The sequence below is a fragment of the Oculina patagonica genome, chromosome 6, assembly GCF_052425735.1.
Source record: "Oculina patagonica isolate OP01 chromosome 6, crgOcupat, whole genome shotgun sequence".
Lineage (NCBI taxonomy): Eukaryota > Metazoa > Cnidaria > Anthozoa > Scleractinia > Oculinidae > Oculina > Oculina patagonica.
Window position 1 is genome coordinate 30,486,157 of NC_135763.1, and position 21,680 is coordinate 30,507,836.

General features: G+C 36.3%; 1 protein-coding gene across 1 annotated transcript in view; it reads left to right on the forward strand.

Moving 5' to 3' along the window:
- The window catches only part of LOC144658016 (uncharacterized), a 32,919-nt gene extending 12,279 nt beyond the window's left edge, over window positions 1-20,640 (forward strand). Inside the window, exons 5-20 of the mRNA XM_078518342.1 lie at window positions 594-665; window positions 2,033-2,104; window positions 3,513-3,584; window positions 5,261-5,332; window positions 6,354-6,422; window positions 8,364-8,435; window positions 8,830-8,901; window positions 9,463-9,534; window positions 10,116-10,217; window positions 11,020-11,091; window positions 12,493-12,573; window positions 13,179-13,250; window positions 14,082-14,281; window positions 16,356-16,481; window positions 17,004-18,563; window positions 19,216-20,640. Of these exons, the coding sequence (XP_078374468.1) occupies window positions 594-665; window positions 2,033-2,104; window positions 3,513-3,584; window positions 5,261-5,332; window positions 6,354-6,422; window positions 8,364-8,435; window positions 8,830-8,901; window positions 9,463-9,534; window positions 10,116-10,217; window positions 11,020-11,091; window positions 12,493-12,573; window positions 13,179-13,250; window positions 14,082-14,281; window positions 16,356-16,481; window positions 17,004-18,563; window positions 19,216-19,562 (3,133 nt within the window). The 3' untranslated portion in view covers window positions 19,563-20,640. The remainder of the gene's footprint in view (window positions 1-593; window positions 666-2,032; window positions 2,105-3,512; window positions 3,585-5,260; window positions 5,333-6,353; window positions 6,423-8,363; window positions 8,436-8,829; window positions 8,902-9,462; window positions 9,535-10,115; window positions 10,218-11,019; window positions 11,092-12,492; window positions 12,574-13,178; window positions 13,251-14,081; window positions 14,282-16,355; window positions 16,482-17,003; window positions 18,564-19,215) is intronic.
- Window positions 20,641-21,680: the final 1,040 nt, after the last annotated feature.

Genomic DNA, 21,680 nt, shown 5'->3' on the forward strand with positions numbered 1-21,680 from the left:
TTATCCTTGTTGCTAGAATTTACTAACATTTTACTAACTTTCTTTTAAATACAAGACCGAAAAACCATATAAAATGTCTGTAAAATAAATTTACAAACATTTTGTCTTTAACATTCAAAACTACGAAGTCTGTAAATTAGAGATTTACAAACATTTTATAAAGTCTGTAAATGGGTCAAATTTTCCAGTGTCAGAGCAAACTATTAAAACATTCTTTGAAGTTTTAGATTGGATTCAATATTGTCGAGGTATTGTATACTGAAAAGTGCATTTTTGAACTGCAGAGCGCGCAGGAAAATTGTCGGAAAAAAAGCTCGTGGAAAATAAACTGAAGAAGCAGAAGAAGCTGCGCTTGAAAACTTTGGGGATTGCTCTGCAAGAATAAATGAGAGTTAATAAATCGCCATAAAGTAACTTTTTTGCTCTAGCTACAATGTAAGCAAAGGAAAACAAAAGGAAAAATTTCATGACCAGTGGATTTACCATCCTAACTTTAAACTAAGTGACACTTTTTGACGTTCAGACAAACATTTGTTTTGTAGCTATCTTTTAAGGTGACAAAACTTATGTGTAATAACTTTTTATCTTTTCAGGTCTCTGAGATCAAACAATATTCAAAATCTTCACAAGGATGTATTTTTCAATCTTTCACGTTTATACGATTTGTACGTTTCACGCGATTACAAAAGGCTGGGATACTAAAGTCGCGCACGTGGATATGAAACTTGAAAACAATACCTGTGAATAATGAGGGCACTTGATTGTAAACACGAAATCTGCGAGAGAAAAAAAATTGTACACTAGAGGCCCAATTTCATTGTCTTAAAGGTCAAATGAACAGAAATTTCATTTTTTTTTGCCCATGTGTTTATTTTGGATTTTGACCAAGTATTTTGTCCCGGGGGTGGGGAATTTGACGTTTTTCAAAGAAAATGTCAAAATCCCCACCCCTTGCCCAACCCCCCCCCCCTCGGGCTTAACATTGATAGGTGCATTAGCATTTTACGTTAATGAGCAGAATTATGTGCACGTGCGTTAACTATGCACGTGCGTTTTGAATCTTGGTACACTTCAAAGCCGTTCCCTGCCGAACAGCAACGTGAAATTACTAAATTCAGCGTATTCTGGACAACGTCAGCCACGACAGCTAATATTCGATTTTTATATTTGGAGTTAAACGCTCTCTTTGAATATTCAGCGGGAGCTAGTTCTTAAAGCAATAAATAAGCAGAATACGTCCGGAAAGTTGCGAGATTCTCAACTAAAGTATAAATTCATTTCCACCAGACGTTGTCGTTGACGTTGCCGTCGGTGCGGTCTGTGGAATCGGTAGGCGGTCGTCTTCAAAAACACCAATTATGACGTCAAAAACTCGTTCCATTCCTTCCATTTCAGTGCGCAGTCATTCAAAAACGTTTTCGTGAAGCCTTCGGGAATCTTTGTATTTTTTTTTGTTGTTATTCACGCTTTAAGGCTCGGAAATGGAATGTTTTTTTATTTTTTACTCAATAATGGATAGTTTTAGCGTTTGGTTGGTAAAAATTGCATTTTGAAATTTCTCTTCATTTGACCTTTAAATGTTTTTAATGAGCTTGAAACTTGCAAGCAATATCAATTAATTCATTGATGACAAACCTTAAGATTGTCAACATACCACTGGTCATAAAGAAATTTCATCTTTATCTAATACAACTGTGGTGATCGCTTTTCGATAACACTATTAATGGCGACGTAGTTAATTCTCAAGCTTGAGTGGTGTTACCAAAGAAAATGACCCTGGTGTTTATGAAATATAATAATATCTTCCGCCACCGTGTAATATCCTTTATATATGTAATAATTATCAAGGGCTTAGTTGATTCACCAATCAACTCTCAGTTATTAGCAATACAACAGGAATAAGTCTGCGTAATCAAACAACTAACGCATGTGTTCCAAGAGAAAGGTCCAATTTACATAAGTCCTAGTATTATAAGCATGAAATGCTGCTCTTTGCTTGTTTTAGTTCTTACTTTTTACTATTTTTTTGTAGGGATTTGAGTTCTAACAATATTCAAAACTTCACCGGAGATGTATTTTCCCCGCTTAAAAGTTTAACTTTTCTGTACGTCTCTGCTATACATTTGTTGACGACTTTATAGCAATATTCCAGTCCTTGTAAATATTTTGAACTTTTACTAGTTTTATATTAAATAGCTGTAAATAGCTTACATAATTGTAAATATTTTTAACTCTTACATACCTTATTACATGAAATTTTGATTTTAAAAAATCCGTATTTAGCGACACTTTAATTTAGCGATTTTTCGTAAATTTTGCAACAAAAGTCACTTAATTTTAGCGATTTCACAAGCTGAAACTTCAGTTGTAAAGTTGAAATGACCAGATGACTGAAATGTATACACGTAGACATCCGATACACGTCATAATCGACCGTAAAATAGCGCGATCGTGTGATGGCGGAATTTCATATTATACTCACTTTAATTGAGCGATGATTTAAATTTAGCGACACTTAATTTTGGTGCATTTTAATTTAGCGATTTTTTGAAAAATCGCTAATATCGCTAAATTAAAGTGTCGCCAAAATTTCATGTAATAAGGTACTTTTCAATTTACACGACCCCACAAGCTTGTCAGCTTTTATCAACATCGTGTTTAGATAGAGGTTACTTTCTTACTTGATCACTTACTTACTTAAGTTTCGGCAATGATGCCTTCTTCCGGGCACAAAAATATTTAATCTATTGTCTGGGTAACACGTTTGACCACAATTAGGGCTTTCCACAAGTTGCTCGGCAACTTTTTGGCAACTTTTCATGATTCGAGCAACTTTTTTCCCTTCGAGCAACTTTTTTCCTCTCGAGCATCTTGTTGCATTTTGAGCAATTTCCACACCGAAGATCTCCGAAGATTATCCGAGTGTTGTTTAAAGTCAATACGAACGTTTCCGAAGATTAACGAAGTTTGCCACATACTTTCGAGGAACATCTGAAGACATTTCAACTTTGGCTCTCATTTTGCATTTAAAAATTACAAAACTCGTCAGCAATCATGACGTCATTGATATCTTCACGATTTTTCTCAGTTGAAGAAATCCTTGTTATTTAACATATTTTCCTCTTAATATGTTATTCAGATACTTCTTTTACTGTAAAATTGCATCAAACTGCTTAGAAATCTTACTCTCAAAGGGAAACTAGCATATTTTTAGAGAAATTATCGTGATTAGAAGCTGCGTTTTGGATTTTTTGGAGCAACTTTTATTATCAGAAGCACCTTTTTTGGATTTTTGGAGCAACTTTTGTGCAACTTTTTAAGAAATTACAGGCAACTTTTTGGGAAATCTCGAGCAACTTGTGGAAAGCCCTAACCACAATACCATTAGATAAAAATGGCAAAAAATATTTCAAATTCTAGGTTTTGTACCAAGTGAATGAAACAATTGCATTCAGTACGTGAAAAGTTACCTTTTTGTAATTCTCGTTTTATTATATTTTTCCTATGCACAGGAATTTGAGTTCAAACAAAATTCAATACCTCTCAGCGGATCAATTTTCCATGCTAAAGGGTTTAGAGAAGCTGTAAGTTTGATGTGAATATTTCGTGTTATGGCTCAAATGTTTTAAACTGGTATTCTTGGACTAATATAAACCGTCAAGAGCATATCCACTCTTGTTAAAATATCACACAATTTTGTGGTAACAGTGGGCTTTATTAACCATGCAAATGCACTCGGGAGGGTGGCAGAGTAGCAAAATTACAGCTGCTTGTAACGTATGCAAACGCTTGATAAATGAAACTGACACTCGCAAAAACATTGTAGATTTCTCGCATAACATAATTTCCTATCGCAATTTTAAACTACGATAAACAAGGTTATCTCCCACAAATCGCGCTAAACAGCGTGACGTAACAACAATGTGAAGTCTTCGCTTTGACTTCATTTGATTCTGGATTCGCCTATTTTTTTTGGCTTTGTTTTTTTTTAAGCCTCCCCAAGCAATCCTAGGTATAGTGTTGGTTGTATTTACCTTGTAGATCGAATGATCAGCATAAATCTTACATATCTACACCTCGCTACAATGAAGTTGTCATCGACAAAAAAAAGAAATGAAAAAGGCAATAAGGATTAATTAGGCAAGCAAGTTACATAGTCTGTCGTATAATAATTCCCAAAGCAGTCATCGATATGTTATATCAACAAATTTTGACTTTTACATCACATAGTACAATTTTGCAGATGTTACGTGGATATATCCGTGTGAATGATGCAAGCTATTAAAATAAAGAATAAATTATTTAGTTTTTTGCATAACTCATTGCTCTCGTGGGCCATTTATGTGACACGCGTTCTGCAAACTGCTGGATCAACGATGTCTAAATCATCAAGTGTGTAGTAAATAATAAAGATGGTAAATTTTAAGCTCGGTGATAAGTAATGGAGATGAATTGTTCAACAACGACGTTGCTGATCCTAGCAGTATGCAGGACGCGTGTCACATATCAACCTAGTAAATGGCCCAGCTCACCACGAATCTCTCGTAGCTCAGCTGGTATCTAGCAGGCCATGGGTTCGATTCCCGTTGGGGACTCAGAATTTTTTTTTGTCCCGTGCTCGTGGCATTGTTCAACAGGTTGATTGTGTATTGTTCCCCATAAACTTGCGAAGTCTTTGTCTCGTACCTTATTGTTACTTATTTTCGCGGGAACTTAATTTCGCGAAAATGGAACAGGAATATTTCGCGAGTCTTAACTTTCGCGATTTGGCCAAAAATACGTAATTAGCATAAAAAATACAATAGAAATCGGTTGGAATTAATTTTCGCGGATCTCTAATTTCGCGATTTTTTGAAAATCGTGAAAATTAAGTCCCGCGAAAATAAGTAACAATAAGGTATATTTAAATTGAATGCTTCAGCTCTATTTTAAAGATATTTTATATATTTTCGCGGCAACTTAATTTCGCGAAAATGGAACAGGAATATTTCGCGATTCTTAATTTTCGCGATTTGGCCAAAAATACGTAATTAGCATAAAAAATACAATAAAAAACGGTTGGAATTAATTTTCGCGGATTTCTAATTTCGCGATTTTTTGAAAATCGCGAAAATCGTGAAAATTAAGTCCCGCGAAAATAAGTAACAATAAGGTATATTTAAATTGAATGCTTCAGCTCCATTTTAAAGATATTTTATAAAGAAAATTAGTCAGTCGTTAAACTATTTACTTTTTTGATTTTACTGTCGTTTTATGGCAGGTATCTGGATTCAAACAATATTCACACCCTGGCTGCTGATTTGTTTTCTTATTTTACAACATTGGAAGAGCTGTAAGTAAACAAGAGGTTTGTCATCACCGATTTCGGGGCCGGGTTGTTCGAAAGACGATTAACGCTAACCCAGGATTAAAAGATGATCAAGATTTTAATTTCTCTTGTTTTAAAGGGTTTCCCAAAGCTAATATTTTGTTAAGTTTGAGATTGGTCCATGTCAAAACTGTGGGACAGAAAATATTAACAGAAAACCTCAACGAAATTATATAAAATTGAAATCAAATATACGCTAATCCTGGATTAGCTTAATCGTGCTTTGAGCAACCCGGCCCTGTACGCTATAATAATTTTAGATTTTAAGAAAAAAAAGCTTCGAAAAGCTATAAACCTGAAGTGTCGTATTTCTTGCGCACTTATTGCTTATTATTTTCTAATATAACTACTGAGATATTTAACCCCATTCAGATCGGGGGGGGGGGGGGTTGAGGCCCGCGCTGACTTTGAACGCTTATAACTTTTCAAGATTCAACCAAACCCTGCCAAACTTTGTGAGTTTATCTAAAATTTATCTGGGAATAATATGGTAGGATAGGATGTTGTGTCAGGAACTTGACATCAACATTGGCAACGGTATTTTGTTAGCCATGTTTTCCCAAATTTGTTATTTTCGTGTTTCTATTAATGAAAATTACCTTAAATGTAATTAATTTTTACCTTTTTACGGTTTTAAGCACAGTTTCATTAATTCTGTGTACGTTGCAGTAATTTTGGGTGGTTTTCTGGCATTTTGAAAAAATTTTGAAATCCAAGATGGTGGATCCAAGATGGCCGTTTGTTTTGTTTGACGTCATGATGTAATTGTCACGTGATGTGACGTCATCATGTCACGTGACGTATACCAAAAGAAAGATGTTTGGACATACTATACATCCTATAAGTTAACTTCAGGGTGATTGCTTAAATATTCTGGAAGTTACATAGCCTTCCCCCCGGTCAGAGTAGGTCCAAAAAAGCCCGTTCTGAATAGAGTTAATTCACTGCTTTTATTACTTGATTAATTTCTCGCCTTTGTTTGCAGGCATATGGAATCAAACAACATCACCAACATTAACAAAAATGCTTTTTCCTCCTTCTCCACACTCTTTTTGTAGGTTTCATGCATTTTGACTGTATGTATAAGGCGACTTAAGAAGGCTAAAAACAGTTTCTAGCAGTTCCCAGCTCTTATACTTTGATAGGTCAGTACTACAAGTCTTTATCAGTTGCTGCTGCAATTATGATATCACAATATGCCCAATCATCGCTCAAAAGGTTGTGCGTATTTTCTTGACAGCAGCAACAGATAAAGATTTTTAATACTTAGCCTCAGAATCTAACAGCTAGAAAGTACTGGAAATCGTTTCAGTCTCCCTAAGAAATTTATCAGAAAAAAAGGAACAACAATAAAACAAACAAGCAAACGGTTGTTATTAAAAAACGTCGAGGGTATACATTTTTGGCGAAAATCGCCCTTTTATCGCGGTTTTTCCGCGCTGCAAACTAATGCATTCTGTTGATCTGGATTCGGATTCAAGATGGCGGACGTAAATTTAAAAAAATAGAGTAATTAACAATATAAACAAGCGCGATTTCGTATACTGGTGACCGACATTAAGACATGTAGATAAGCTTGTGAGTAATTTATCATACGGAGTTTCACGTGAACCCTGCCTGTTATGAAAAGCTAGTTTACAAAGTAAGAGCTTTTTGCTGCCAACGTTGACAGCCAGTCAAATGTTCAGAAGAAATTAAGTCTCCTTTATTTAACAGTCGATTAATTGGTCTACCATTCAATCGATTGATAGAAAATTGATAGAAAATATTGACTAATTAACTAACTAACTGAACGATTGATTGATTGATTGATTGATTGATTGATTGATTGATTGATTGATTGATTGATTGACTAGTTGATTGACTAGTTGATTGAGTGGTTGGTTAGTTGGTTGGTTGGTTGATTGAACGAATGAATGATTGATTGATCGATAAATTGAATGAATAATTGATCAATTGATTGATTGATTGATTACACAAGAAAGCCATCAACTTAAGTTTTCATGGTCATCATGGCTAGCGGCATCGCTCGCGGGCGCGTACGTACGTACGTCCTTACGTTCGTTTGTCGCCCACTCCAGAAATGGATTAACCCTAGCCTCTTTGAAACTGGGCATCCACGTTATGGTCAATTGACAGCTGTCAATACACGGTGTCCACTGTAGGCATAAATAGATTGTGCTCGGCAACTTTTGAGCAGCTTTTGGCTTTTTGAGCAACTTTTTGTAGTACCAGCAACCTAGGGCAACTTTTACTTTCCTTGGCAACTTTTGAGCAACAAATTGATTTAAAACCGATCCAAACCATAACAGGTCGTTTCATTTCGAAGGATTTTATTAAAACTGGTTTTATTCGCTGCAACATAGAACCTGCCGCCGGCCATCTTGATATTTGCTTAAGTGCGAGTCACTTATGACATCGCAATCAGATGAAATTTCAGACGAGGAAAATGGAAATAATTCAGACATTGACCCCATTGAGGTTGCCATAGACGCTGGGGCAAGTCTTAGTAAACCTGCAAGCGCTTCAATTTAAAGAAAACGCAAAATTCACGTCAAAACGACTCTAGAGAGCAAGCAACTTTTCTGGATTTTGGTGGCAACTTTTTGATATTTGAGCAACTTTAGAGCAACTTTTTGGTATATTGTGAAGCAACTTTTCCTAAATTTACTAGCACAATCTATTCATGCCTAGTCCACTGACGTGACCATATCGCGGGCTCAGGTGTATAACTCATCGTGGTGAATTGTTTTTTTAATGTTGACCACTGACCGGAAAATGTGTTTTTTTTTTGTTCGATCGCGGGCTCAAGTCCTATTTTTTTTCATCTCTATGGTTAGTGAATTCAGATATTTAAATAAAGGCAAAGTGAATTACCGGGGAGCTCCACTTTTAGGCTTGGCTTAATCTATTTAATATGATATCCAGGTATAACCGCACCTGTTTATGTACAATTACCCAAATGAAGATAACAATGATCTCCTTTCTTTCACAGGTGGCTTAGTTCAAATAATATTGAAAAACTACCGGCTGGCCTATTTTCCAATGCTTCTCAGTTAATTCTTCTGTATGCCTGGGTTGCCTTGTTGAAATAAAATTAGACTTTTATCATTAAATTTATTCAAAAAGTGCTTTGTTGTAAATTTAGTATTAACAGACAAATTATTAAATGGTGTTAATTAACACTTTTCTATAACGCATTGTTTCACCTATAATGAGTGAAAAAATATCTATTAAGCCTTGTTATTAGAAAATATATAGTGAACAGTGACATTTTTGCCTTCTTGGCATGACCCTTCATTCCCAAAGTGCCTAGTAATAAATTGAAGAACAAAGACTCATTTTTTTAACGGTAAAAGTATTTAAAACCAGACACTTGCTGAAGATAAATGAAAGGCTGCCCTGAGTGTCTCATCCCGATAACATTTTGACGTGGCTAATTTGCAATCTGCTATTTGCAGGGATCTATCGCATAACAAAATAAAATATCTACCCGAGAGTGTTTTTTGGGGTTTAAATTCAACAGTTGCTATGTAAGTTTACAATACAAGAATTAGCAGTTATCGGATGAGGCTCAGCATGATATGAAGTATTGTGCAGACCGAGGGGTTTGTGTGTGTGTGCATGGAGGGGGGGGGGGGGGGTGTTATCCGGTATTTGGTAAACAAGCATGACTATAACATGTGAATTTGATACTAGAAGTCTGTAAATGAGATGCCAATGAATAAATATAGGGAACTGTAGATAGCAGCCTGTTAATAACATTTTAGTGAAACATAGCACAGGGAGGGAAGGAGTTCGGTTAGAGCTGATCAAACAAAAATACGTCTTACCTCTTGAAATGCACTCATGCGTATATTTTTCCCGTAATTAGCTCATATGAGCAGCCGTTTTGGGGGGAGGAGCATTGCGTGACGACACTGAAAACGGCTGCGAGGGAGACCAATTCCCTTCAGGAAATTTAAATTTTTCAATTATGTGTCAATGATTTTTGACGTCCCCATGCCAGCCGCTTGGTATAGCTCCCTTTTTCCTGACGCAGTGTCTGACTTAATCATTTGGAATGTGTATTAATTGATCATTTTTTTTTTAAGATATTTGCAAAACAACATGATAACGGCTTTTTCAAGCGATGTCTTCGCCAACAACGCTTTCTTCAGAAAAATGTACGTATGTATGGACGCATGTATGGTAAGCAAAGGATATGATATTTCGGATTTTTTTTTACAATTAATTGGGCAGGAAAGAATATTGGTATTGACTTACGACTGACGTACGGTGGCCCAGAAGAAACAGGGTCTGTTTCAAAGGTGGAGAACAGGCACAGTTATTTATAAGTCGCAAACGCTATTGATACTGGAGATGAGCCAAATTATTACGGAAGAAGTTCGTGACTGTTTCTATGGAAGAGCTTGACCTTAAAAGAACGATCGGAGATTTCTAAGGGAGGATTTTCACTCCTGTACAGAAAAGTTAAGTTTATACAGAACATGCACCGCTTTCAAAGAAAGATGACAACAATATTTCGGAAATGGCTATCTTTTTTTATTTGGAAGTGCTGTCCCATAGGGTCGCCAGGAAGATTGCAAACTTTAAACCCATCTATACTGGAAACGGAACCTTTAATTTATGATACGGCACGATGCTTTGCAGAGAGTTTGGGAGAGAAGTACCTTAAATTTCCGTAGTTCTTTACTCTCGTTTATATGTAATGATATCCGTGTCGAATTTGCTCTTTATGTTTTAGATTTCTAAGCGCGAACAGATTGGAGAATATTCCGCGACAAGGCTTTCACTTTCAGTACGACGATAAAGTGGAATGCTTTTTATGGCCATGTGGCAGGACAATGTAAGTACCGAGCAAAATAAGAAATGATTAGAACAGAATAAAACCAACTTCAAGTCAGCACAGCATGTTTTAGAATCTAAGCTGGAATGAGTCTGTTCAGCTGGCTATGGGAAATGCAAGCACGGCGAGCAATTGGACTCTAGGCTAAAGAGTACTTAGTATATGAGTCAAAAGCATTGAAACCCTCGATATTCGAGGTTGAATATGCTGATTGGGCAAATAAGTAAAAATAATAATAATAATAATAATAATAATAATAATAATAATGGCATATCGGGTAGTATATCCACAGAGTGGCTCTTCGCCTGCCCGATCCTAACTAAATTTACAGATGTAAAAGATTAAAAAATTAAACTTCACTAATCTAACTACGATATAAGAACTAATTATGTGAATTATAGTATAAAAAAAATTACTTAAGACATGCTAAAAAGTTAAAAATTCAAATGTTCTAAAAACTCTCTTTAAAATAATGTTTTTGGTGTCTTTACAAAATTTATTATAATCTTGGCAGCATCTCACGGTTCTGGGCAATGTGTTAAATAAGCTTGCAGTTTGGTCCTGTAAAGTATTATTAATTAGGGATCTCTCTAATTGAATACTGCTACTGGATCTTAGGCATCGTCCGTGTTGGAATACATTAAGGTGTATCTACCGTTTATCAGCGGTGTTTCAGTTCTTTTCTTTCCCTTCTGTGGTGGAAAGATTATGTGAAAAGCGAAAAATGAATTGAAGGGTGAAGGAGGCATTTTTGGAGAAAATGGATATTTATAGTTACCACACTTTTCCGTTATCTCTCCAGAATGTTGTCCGATAATCCTATAAAGTCAATAGAACCAGAGGCGTTTAATGTGGCTACCTTATTAACGAGAATGTAAGTTTTTGAGAAAATATATTTCCATTTCTGGAATAATAAAAATAACATTGAGGAAAGCTGTCATTATTAATTTTCATTAGTTTTGCGTATATTGACGAGGTTGAGGGAACTTCTTCTGAGTTTTGTTCTATTAACCCGCTGACGAACAAGGGATGAAGCCACCAAACCAACCTCTTTCCCTCCTTTCTCTTTTGAGTTTTTTCCCTTTATTTTGAAAGGGGGGCTTAAAGAAAATTGAAACTTTCAATAGCTGTTCATATATCCGTCTCAGAAATTCTGATTCGTCAACGAGCTGTCCATTTTTACAAACTTGCATGACAAATGACATTCATTTGTAAAGCATGTGAAACTATTCAAATTTTAAATTGAAACGTCAACGCTAGCTAACGCTCTATTCAACATATAAAGTAAATAGCTTAACGAGTGAACAAAATGAAATTTTACTGTTTTTACTCGACTGTCATTTTATTATGTGAAGTGAAAAAAATGTTGTCATCGTCGCTTTCTCTGGTACGTTATGCAGTTTAGAATGTCTTCCTTTGCTGGCCTTACGTGCATTTATTTCCCAAATAATGGTACTATCAAAACCGTAAAGGAAATAGTTTGAAATCAATTGTCCCGAGCAACGTCCGCCACGCACTTTTATTTCTGGTGACAAATGGCACGGCCGTTGCTTTTCCTGTTTTTACGCAGTTTCGAACTTCTCTTTCCACTATCATCGCTGATATTTACTTTCCAATTCGTGCTGTAACAACTACTCAAGTTTAAAAGGGATGCAATCGTTAAAAAACTAGGTGAAAAAACCAGCGCCATTCAGCCAAAAATTAGTATTGATGTGTTTTCGTGGCAAACGAACAAGTTGAAATTTCATTGTTCTGTACTCGACATTTCATTGGCTGAAGGAAAAAATGCTGAAATTTATTGTTTACGTTCTGCTTTGTGATTGGCTAACTTTGTCTGAGAGACGCCGGTAACAGTAGCCGCACTGTAATATCATCATTTTCTATGCATCGTGTACACTCCGTGGAAGTACGTAAACTGCATACTGTATAGCACAAGTATTTAAAATGGTAATGGGTGTCATGCGTTATTTCGTTTTTATAACCCAAGCTTGTATTTAAAGGGACATGGTCAGCGTTCTTACCGCGCTGACCTGGACACTAGTAGACCACTGTGGACTTTTTTTCAAAACAAACCTTCAGATACCTGCTTCAATCTTCTCAGTGTTTCACTAAATGTGAAAATTTAGAAGAAAAAAAAACACTGAGAAGATTGAAGCAGATTTTTGAAGGTTCTCTTCGCGTATTTTTATTTCGGGTTAAGGTGGACTTTTTTCAAAACGTGAACGCTGAGCATGTCTCTTTAAGCAATTGGTTTTTGTTAAATCCTCTCTTCCAGATACTTACTGCGGACTAAGCTGAAAGTGTTGAGCCTTGAGTTCTTCAGTGGATTCGGTGGTGGTGTTCTTGATTCTCAAATGTGACGTATACAGTTTTTTTTTCTATGGTCTACTAGGGCAGAAAAAAAAAATGTATGCTTGACTTTTCTTACTAGGGTCAAAACTGATCTGAAATGATTGAGTGCACCGGTATGACATTTTTGTTTTTAACAATCGCAGACCACTATTTTCCTTTTTTGGCTTTCTTCTTACCTGTTTCTTCCTTTTCTGTTTGTTTTTTCTTTCAGGTTCTTTTATTCTTTCTTCCTGACTAATTTCTTGTTTGTTTCTCTCATGTATCCGTGTTGTTCACTTTTTCCATCTATTTCCCTGTGATGCTTCCCCTCACTGTTATACAATACAATACAATGCAATTTTATTGCCCATACGTGGGACGAGGTCTCCCTCAATGTCCGAGCCAGAGGCTCATGTATAAAACGTAGGACTAAAATTAAAATACACTTAGGTATATGCTATTAAAAATATAAAAAATTTATCCCACCCATTAAAAATAGAATGAAAAACAAGAACAAAACTAATACCACCCCCCGTCTCCTTACCCCATGTTATGTATTTTTTTTATTCTTTGTGCCGTTATTTCTTATTTCGTCTTTTTACCTCTTTTTGCTTCTCGTCATTATTTTAGGTTGATAACGAATAGAACGATTACAACACTGAGGTATTCTTATAATGGCCAAGAACGATGCACAGTTTATGTGTAAGTGCATACAACTGGCCTAGCTTGTGTAATAACAATACAAACCGACGACGACAACAACAACAACTACAACAATAAGTTACCGTATTTATTCAATTAAGCGCCCTGGGCGCTTATTAAATTTTTGGACCTTGAGAGTGGGCGCTTTTACAACAAAACAATGAATAATAATAAAACGTGAAGATGTGCCAAAGCAGAATTTTAACTGTTCATTGAAAGTTTCTGTAAAATACTAAAAAAAACTCGGTCTTCGGGAAAGTTTCCTAGTAGTACTTAGTCAATTTCAATCTCAATTTCAATATTAATTAAAGTTCTCCTCTTGTGCACTTCAGTATTTTTTGAAGGGGTATAGGGGGTGGGCGCTTATTCGAGGCTGGGTGCTTATTAACTTTTCCTGCCTATAGGGTGGGCGCTTATTCGAGGTGGGCGCTTATTCGAGGTTAAGCGCTTAATCGAATAAATACGGTAGTCAATGACTCATACTGTTAGGGAAAAATGCTTGTGTTTTTCTAACAGGAAAATAGAATAAAAATAAAAAAAAAAAAAAAAAAAAAAAAAAAAAAAAAAAAAAAAAAAAAAAAAAAGAAAAAAAAAAGTTACAATAGAATCACTATTTTATGTGCATTTTATTTTTGATTATTAAGTTGAAAGGAATAGATTAAATTCAAATAAATCAAATATTAGTTTTTTATCTGTATCATATCGAAACGCTTGCTGTTTACCAACGTTTACTGGACGAACATTGAAGTAAATACGGAAAGAAATATATTAATTGTATTCCCTCTGGTATATAATAAAAGTTATATTATTAATTGATTGTGCTTTATTAAGGAATCCTCAAAACTCCCAAGAGGAAGCTATTGCGATCGAGAGCGGTCTTTTGGGAACAGGTTTAGTTACCGCTCTCTTGACCTCCGGATTCAGGGAAATAGCTGGTAATATCTCGATATCTTTCTTTCTACCGTGTCCTCTTGGAACTTTCACCAACTCTTCCTCTAATGGAAAACAGGTCTGCACTGCATGCCCTCCAGGTACGTAGTTATATTTAGTTTACACTTAAACAGTGGATATCGTTATCCCTCTGATTGGCTTCTCAATCTTCAAATATCCTTTGTTAGTATAATTTCAGAGGTGATTATAAGAATTGAAGCATTCTGATTGGTCGAGAAGCTCGGCTTATGAGGCTATAATCACCCCGCGCGAGGTGATTATAGCTTTGAAGGCTTGGTTACTTAGCCATGCCACCTTTGACATCCAGGCAAGTAAACATGGCCGCTTTTGCTGAATGAAAATTTCTTTGATTTGAAAGAAACCAGTCCAAGATATGGATTTTTAACACGTTGGAATTTTACAATGACTCCCAAGGCTTTTGGACTGAAAATAGTTTCAAGAGATGGTTCTCAAGGCATTAGAAATGATCGTAAACACGGCGGTTCTGGCGATCGATGAGAAACTCAGTCAGATCGATTGAGCAAACATTATTTAGTTCTCTTCTCACCGGAGCTACTCATTTTCGAGAGGATTCACGCATTCGCTTAGAAGTCATCAACAACAACAAAGGTACCAGCCATCTATCTTTCTCATAGTGTTTGTTTTGTTCCGTTTATTGCTTTAACTAAATAAATTCTGATTGCAATCGATGATTTAAACCGGTTTACACCGTCTGCAAACGAGCACTTGTGTTTGCTGTTTTCTTGTTTGCTATCATTATTTTGCAGTTCTTGATGATCATCTCTAAAAATTATACTAAAACAATAATTGTTAATTATTTTTCATCAAATGCGCACGCTGCCAATATATGATCAAAATGTTACCCCCGCCATCGTACAAGAAGAGGGGGGGGGGGGGGGGGTATGGAATCCCTCCACAAAGTTTTCGTTCTTTTAAGGCACAGCGAAACTTTTTTGCACTGAGCAGAAAGCCCGTCGTTTACTGGCTGAAAAACGACATAATTTTTGTTGGCTGTGACGTCATAAGAGCCGCCATCTTGGATCCCCCATCTTGGATTTCACCATTTTCTTAGAAAGTCACTAAATAACGGAAACTGGTGCAAAATCAAGCCAGGATGCTTATGGAATGTAAAAATAAGCAAAACGTTATTTTCTGTTTCAAAAAACTGAAAAACAAATAAACAAAAATGTTACAAACGACGATCATTAGCCAGTCCTGCTTGTAATTATGACGTTTGCGTGGCAACGTCAAAGAACATGGGCCTATGGTTGACAAATCAAAAATTTCGTAAGGAATGAATAAAGAGCTACTGAAAGTTTCAGCATTGTAGAGTAAATCTCCTTTTCAAAAATTTCAAAAAACCCTTACTTGTACGTCCGAGGGTTAGAGGATTTTTTTTTTTTTTTTTTTTTTTTTTTTTTTAAAATAGCCATAATAAACCAAATAACTTTCATGCGATTACGCTTTTTTTTAGCACATTTCTATTGATTGTGTCTACTTTGCAATAATTTTGGCTGTTTTTTTTTTTGGAAATCCAAGATGGCGGATCCAAAGGCGGAAAGATCTCGGCTGTTTTAACATCATGATGTAATTACCACGTGATATGACGTCATCATCCAACGTGACGTAAACCAAAAGATAGATTCCTCGACATTCTATGTACCTTCTAAGTTTCATTGTGGCTGTTTAAATATTCTGGACGTTACAGAGGGGAGCGGAATCCTCCCCGGTCTAAGAAAAAGATCTAAACAAGCCCGGTCTGAATAGGGTTAACCTGGCTTCGCATCACTTTCCCATCTTAAGGCTAATTACTTTTACCAATATCGAACTGTAATCTATTAACTGTAAATTAAAAAGTGTCTATAAAAATAAAAACGAGACCGTTGATTAATCTAAACAGCATGACAACTGGACTTTTAGGTAAACAATATTCACCAACCGAGGAGAAGCGCTAGCTTGTCGCTTGGTTTTGTAACAAAGTAATCTGCACTCAGTTCTAAGTGGCTTATTCCAGTATAGCTTACTACTGATTATGATTACGACTCTATGGTATTACGACACCTCCTGGGTGATTCTACCCAGTTACACCTTTATTAGTACTATTATGAATTTGTTCTGTAATGCACCTTATTAAAAAACGCTTTCCTTGTTTAGGCGGTTTCTACTCAGACGATGTCGGTCATGTGGCTCCAAGCTGTAAAAAATGTCCAAACGGTTCCTTTGTCCATTTTGATAAAGCACCTGGAACGCAAAGTCAAGATTGCAAGTCCTGTCCTCGAGGTACTGTCAATAATTTCGAAAATATTTACTTTATGATACACTATTTTAGATCAATTTAAAAATTATAATATACCAATAACAGCAACAGTGTAAAAATAATGCATTTATTTCGTCGTATAGTTTCAAGTATGTCCGGTTGCATAAAGGACGTGTCTGTACTTTCCTTCTGGTTGGTGATGGAAAGGCTTCTTTTGTGTCTCTCACTAAAGTCCTGTTTTCGTTTCTCCAGTGAGTCTTGTGGGCTTATTTTCCCTAGTCTCAGTAGCTATAATTTTCTGTTATTAGTTTTTTGATTATGTCAAACGTTTATCATGTCAAATACTTTATTCCTGTGGGCTATCTTTCTTCCCCTCAAACAGTGACAACAGGAGTGTATACTGAAGATTAGTTATGAATCACCTTCACGTTTTCTTGTGAGGGACAAAGTACTTTTCAATACAGGGGTAGGAAAGCTAACAAAAGCTACATTTTTAAAATCGACTATCGTAAAATAACACAATAAATCTTATCAATCTTCATTAGGAACAGAGACTGATTTCTTTGCTGGATACCGAGCTTGTGAATGTTTGGAAGGATTTTATCGAACCCATTTGTTCGCCCAGTGTTACAAATGTGTTGGAGGACTGCAATGCACAGATGACTATGCTTCTTTAAGGCCCGGTTATTGGTGGAAATGGAGGAGCAAGACTCATAGACGTCGCTATACAGTTTTTATAAATAATCTCAAAGCATCTTTACCAGCATTAGGTGCTGATGATGTGCGATACCCTTACACAATACCAACTCCTTACCAGTGTCCAAGAGAAGAGTCGTGCATAGGCGGTCTAGATTCCCCGTGTGAAGTTGGGTACGAAGGTCCACTCTGTGCAGTATGCAGTTCAGGATACTATAGGCAATTGAAAACTTGCGAACAGTGTCCGACAAAGAAATGGATCGTAGGACAATTGTCGATCGTCGCAGCCACACTGTTAATAATCATCACAGTTCTAGTGTGGACAAGCAAACGAAATACTAAAAAAGATGATACTCGCTCAGTAATTGACATGCTTTTATCCAAAGTTAAGATTGTAATTGGCTTTTATCAGGTCACTTATGGTTTGCTAGAAACGTTCTCGTACATAAAATGGCCAGGCTCCCTGGAAGTCATTGGCAAGTATTCAGCAGTACTTCAGATGAATGTTCTTCAGATTGCACCTATTCACTGTCTTTACCATGGAGTTCAGGTAGATGCCCTCGGAAACTTGTTTGTTATGATGGCAATGAATGCTGCTGTCATTGGCATTTCTGGTGTAGCGTGTGGAATAACAAAGGTTGCCATCTTTAGAAATGGAGGCTTGGACGCCGGGGAAATGTCAAGGAAACTCTTACAAATAAAAGAGTCTGTATCCAGGAATATGTTTTTCTTTCTGTACACGACTTACCTGAGCACTTGCTCCATGACGGCCAACGTCCTTCCACTTACTTGCCGAAAGCTGTGCCTAGATGATAAAGAAAAGCTGTGCAGCAAATACCTGAAAGCAGATTACAGCATTCAGTGTCATAGCTCAGAGTATAACCATTCGGTAATTGTCGCATACATTTCAGCAGCGTATGTTATCGCCATCCCCGTCGCCTCGTTCATCGCACTTTGGAGACAACGGATAGTGATCTTAGCCCCAGAAAACGCGGGGACATCACAGGATGCAGGTTCCAGCATGGAAACGATCACAGGATTGCGTTTTCTGTTTGAAAACTATAGACCTGGTTCGTGGTATTGGGAACTGGTTGAGATGTCTCGTAAAGTAGTCCTTACATCTGGTCTGATCCTTGTGGGAGAAGAAAGCAGGTCCTACATTGGTTTAACATTGGTCATTGCGGGTATGTATGGAATGGTATTCTCCTGGGTGGAACCAATAAAATACGGGTTTGAGAACAAAATGATGTCTATATCCCTCGCTGTTACTGTCTTCAACTTGGCTATTGGAGCAGTGAGTAGAATTCCCGCTGAGAACATATCATCATCGAGTGAACCGAACATGGAAACATTTCTTTTCAACCTGCTGGTTCTTGGGGCAAATACATTGGTGATTGGCCTACTTGCTGGTAAGTCATTGTTGATATTTTACTTTTTGATGATGTGTAAAACCTCCTTTGTTGGTACAGTACTGCTAAATACCCTGGCACTAAAAAAATAATTTATTTATTATATTTTTTGTACCAGCAAGCATGCTGCATTTACATATTTGTCTCATCAGAGTGTTACGTTTTAACTATTTGCTTGCTCTCAATACTCATATTTTTATTTTTCTCGCTCATAAGATGTTATCGCTTGTAATAACAATCAGGAAATATAGCCTGGCTCTATGTGGATCACTTCGATTCATTTAAATGCAATGAAATTTGTTTTTGATTCTGTATAAGAAAGCGTAGGTTCAACTTTTTTTGCATTTGCGGCCTGCTCCGGAATCGTTTCATAAAGTGCTTCGATCTCAAGAATTAAAACGATCAACATGGATCAAGTATATCTGCAAATTTCTGTAATGCATCATTATCGAAGCTGAGGTTGGGTCTCTTTCTTGGAGTATAAAATTATGGGGTGCCAAGTTTACCAACTCTGCCTAATATCAGAAAACTTGCCTGACGAAAAACCTTTGCTGTTCTAAAGTTTATGAAATTCTCGTTAATATGGTTATGTAATTTTGCTCACGAAAATGTATTCATACCAAACGGTATTTTTTCTTTCGTTTTCATTTAGTTCAGTACCTTGTGGGCATATACCGTTACTTGAAGGAATGGCGCAAACGTCCACATTGGTCCTTTGCTTGCTGGCTAGCACTGCTTCTCCCTCTCAACAACTTGCAAGGAGAAATAAGTGGTTTGGAAATGTCCACCATAGTAGTTGCCACAGAGGACAGTGGTGCTGTTGATGTTCATCTTGAAGGAAACAAAAGTAAAGACAAACATGGTGAACAGGGTAAACAAAGTAACGGTGGCACAATGGAGTCACGAGAATGCACATTGCAAGGCAAGGAGTTGAAAAAGAAGTTTGATCAAGAGACACAAACACAGCTATTGACACTTTCCTCCTTAAAAATCAACTAATACTGTTCATGAGCATTTGTGAGTATACCATGGACTCCAACACTGTCACGAGCAATTTAGACTACCAACTAGTTTCACGTGCATTTAATTCATGTCAATAATTCAATTGCATTTAATTTATGTCAATAATTAGCATAATTAATTTAGTCTTACGTTTTATACATGAGCCTCTGGCTCGGACATTGAGGGAGACCTCGTCCCACGTATGGACAATAAAATTGTATTGTATTGTATTATTGTATGTCATATGCGCTTAATTTCCTGAGCTTTCGACCCTTGGGAATACAGGAATGAGGATTGAATACACTCTCACTATTTATAAAGCTTAAAAATAGCTCTTGATCATGGACAGTTTAACGTGATCTAATTTAACTCCTCGTAAAATATCAGAAGCTTTTGGTTTGATATTAGGTACAGATTGCAAAATTTAAGAACAAGGATTTGCCGGGATAAACAAATTGACGAATTTGACAAAGTGTTACGGGAAACTTACTAAATTTAAGTTGGGCATCAAAAAGGCATTAAGTAAGAAGACTTAATGAAATTTAATGGTAAGTTAATTTTGCAATGTGCCGGGATTGTCGACTAGTTTATGCAGTGTAACGTCTTTATGCACGCTTTTAAAATGGAACTATTCCAGACATGACATTGGTCATTTTACTAAAGAGTCATTTTTCTGCCCTTATGACAGATCCCAGTCGTAAAATGAAATCCGTCGCAGTGGAAAAAAGATGCAGTTTGAAAGTGGATTAAAAGTGCCAAATATTTCATTAGCTGGCATTGCATTTACTATTTTGAAAACGTATTTACCTATTGTTTATGCTGTAAAATTAATAAATTTGTACACATTGTGTAGATGAACGCTAATGTTTTTTTTTAAAACATCCAAAAAACATTATAAGTATACTACTGCGATGAACAGATACACCCATGTAAACGTTATCAATCATATCAAAAACTATTTTTAGACAACAAAAATACGTGGTCAGTATTGTAGATGTTAGCGTTTGCTAAAAACCATCAACAGGAACACAATCAACTGAGTTGTCCATTTCAATTCATAGTTAGCATCCCTTAAACGTATTTATCACTTTTTCTTGCTTTAAACTAATTGTACAGTAAAACGTTTTGTCAGTTTGTTTTAAACTTTGGTAAAACGTTTAGCAGGAAGAATAAACATTTTCAATTATGAAATCTTTTTGAACTGTTGCTAATGATATAACTGTCGATAATTTTTCTCCAGTGCTGAACACGAAGGAACATGTTGCAGAGACACGTCCCATCAAGCTCAACCTTGCTAACAATAGCAACATTGTTATTTTCATTGCTTTGACCAAACAAGGCCATCAAAACTCCATGACTTTTTAGCAGAGCTCCCCATTAGCGGAGCCCCATTAACCATAATACAAACATAGAAATAAAAGAACTATTTATTTATTTTTTTCATGGTCACCATGGCTATCGGCATGGTTTGCTACCATACGTCGCGCAACATGGCGGCCATACTCCAGAAATAGGCGAACGCTAGGTTAACGTAAGCTTACAACCCTGATACTGGGCTGTCATGTTATGGTCAATCGACAACTGACCAGTATCGATTGACCGTATATAATTATCGCTGACCAAATCCTGTTTTTTTTTTTTCATTGGATCACCGGCTCAAGTCCTAGTTATTTTTATTCGGAGTTACAAAAAGGGTAAAATAAATAACCTTGAAGCTCCGCTTTTAGGCTTACTTCAATCTATTAAACATGCACTTGATAAATTTGATTTGTCGATAACCTGTCTCGCTGGCGGTAATTGAGAACGCACTGAACTTTTTTTTCTTCGGGGAAAAGTTAGAGTTGTAGCTTACATTTACAGTAACATTTATCCTTTAATAGTCCATAACAGTGAACAAAAAACCTTTTTGCTTTTTTTCATTAAGACTAAAACAGTGTAGTTTTAGTCTCGTGACAAAACTGTACTTAAAGGAAAAGAAGCTGCCAGTTAAAAAGGAAGTCACTAGTTGATATTAAATATCGAGACTTTGCTTTTACATTTTTTTGGAGCAATAGGAAGTGTATTTGTAAAGTAACTTTTCAATGTAGCAGATTTATTCACATTCACCTTTATCAC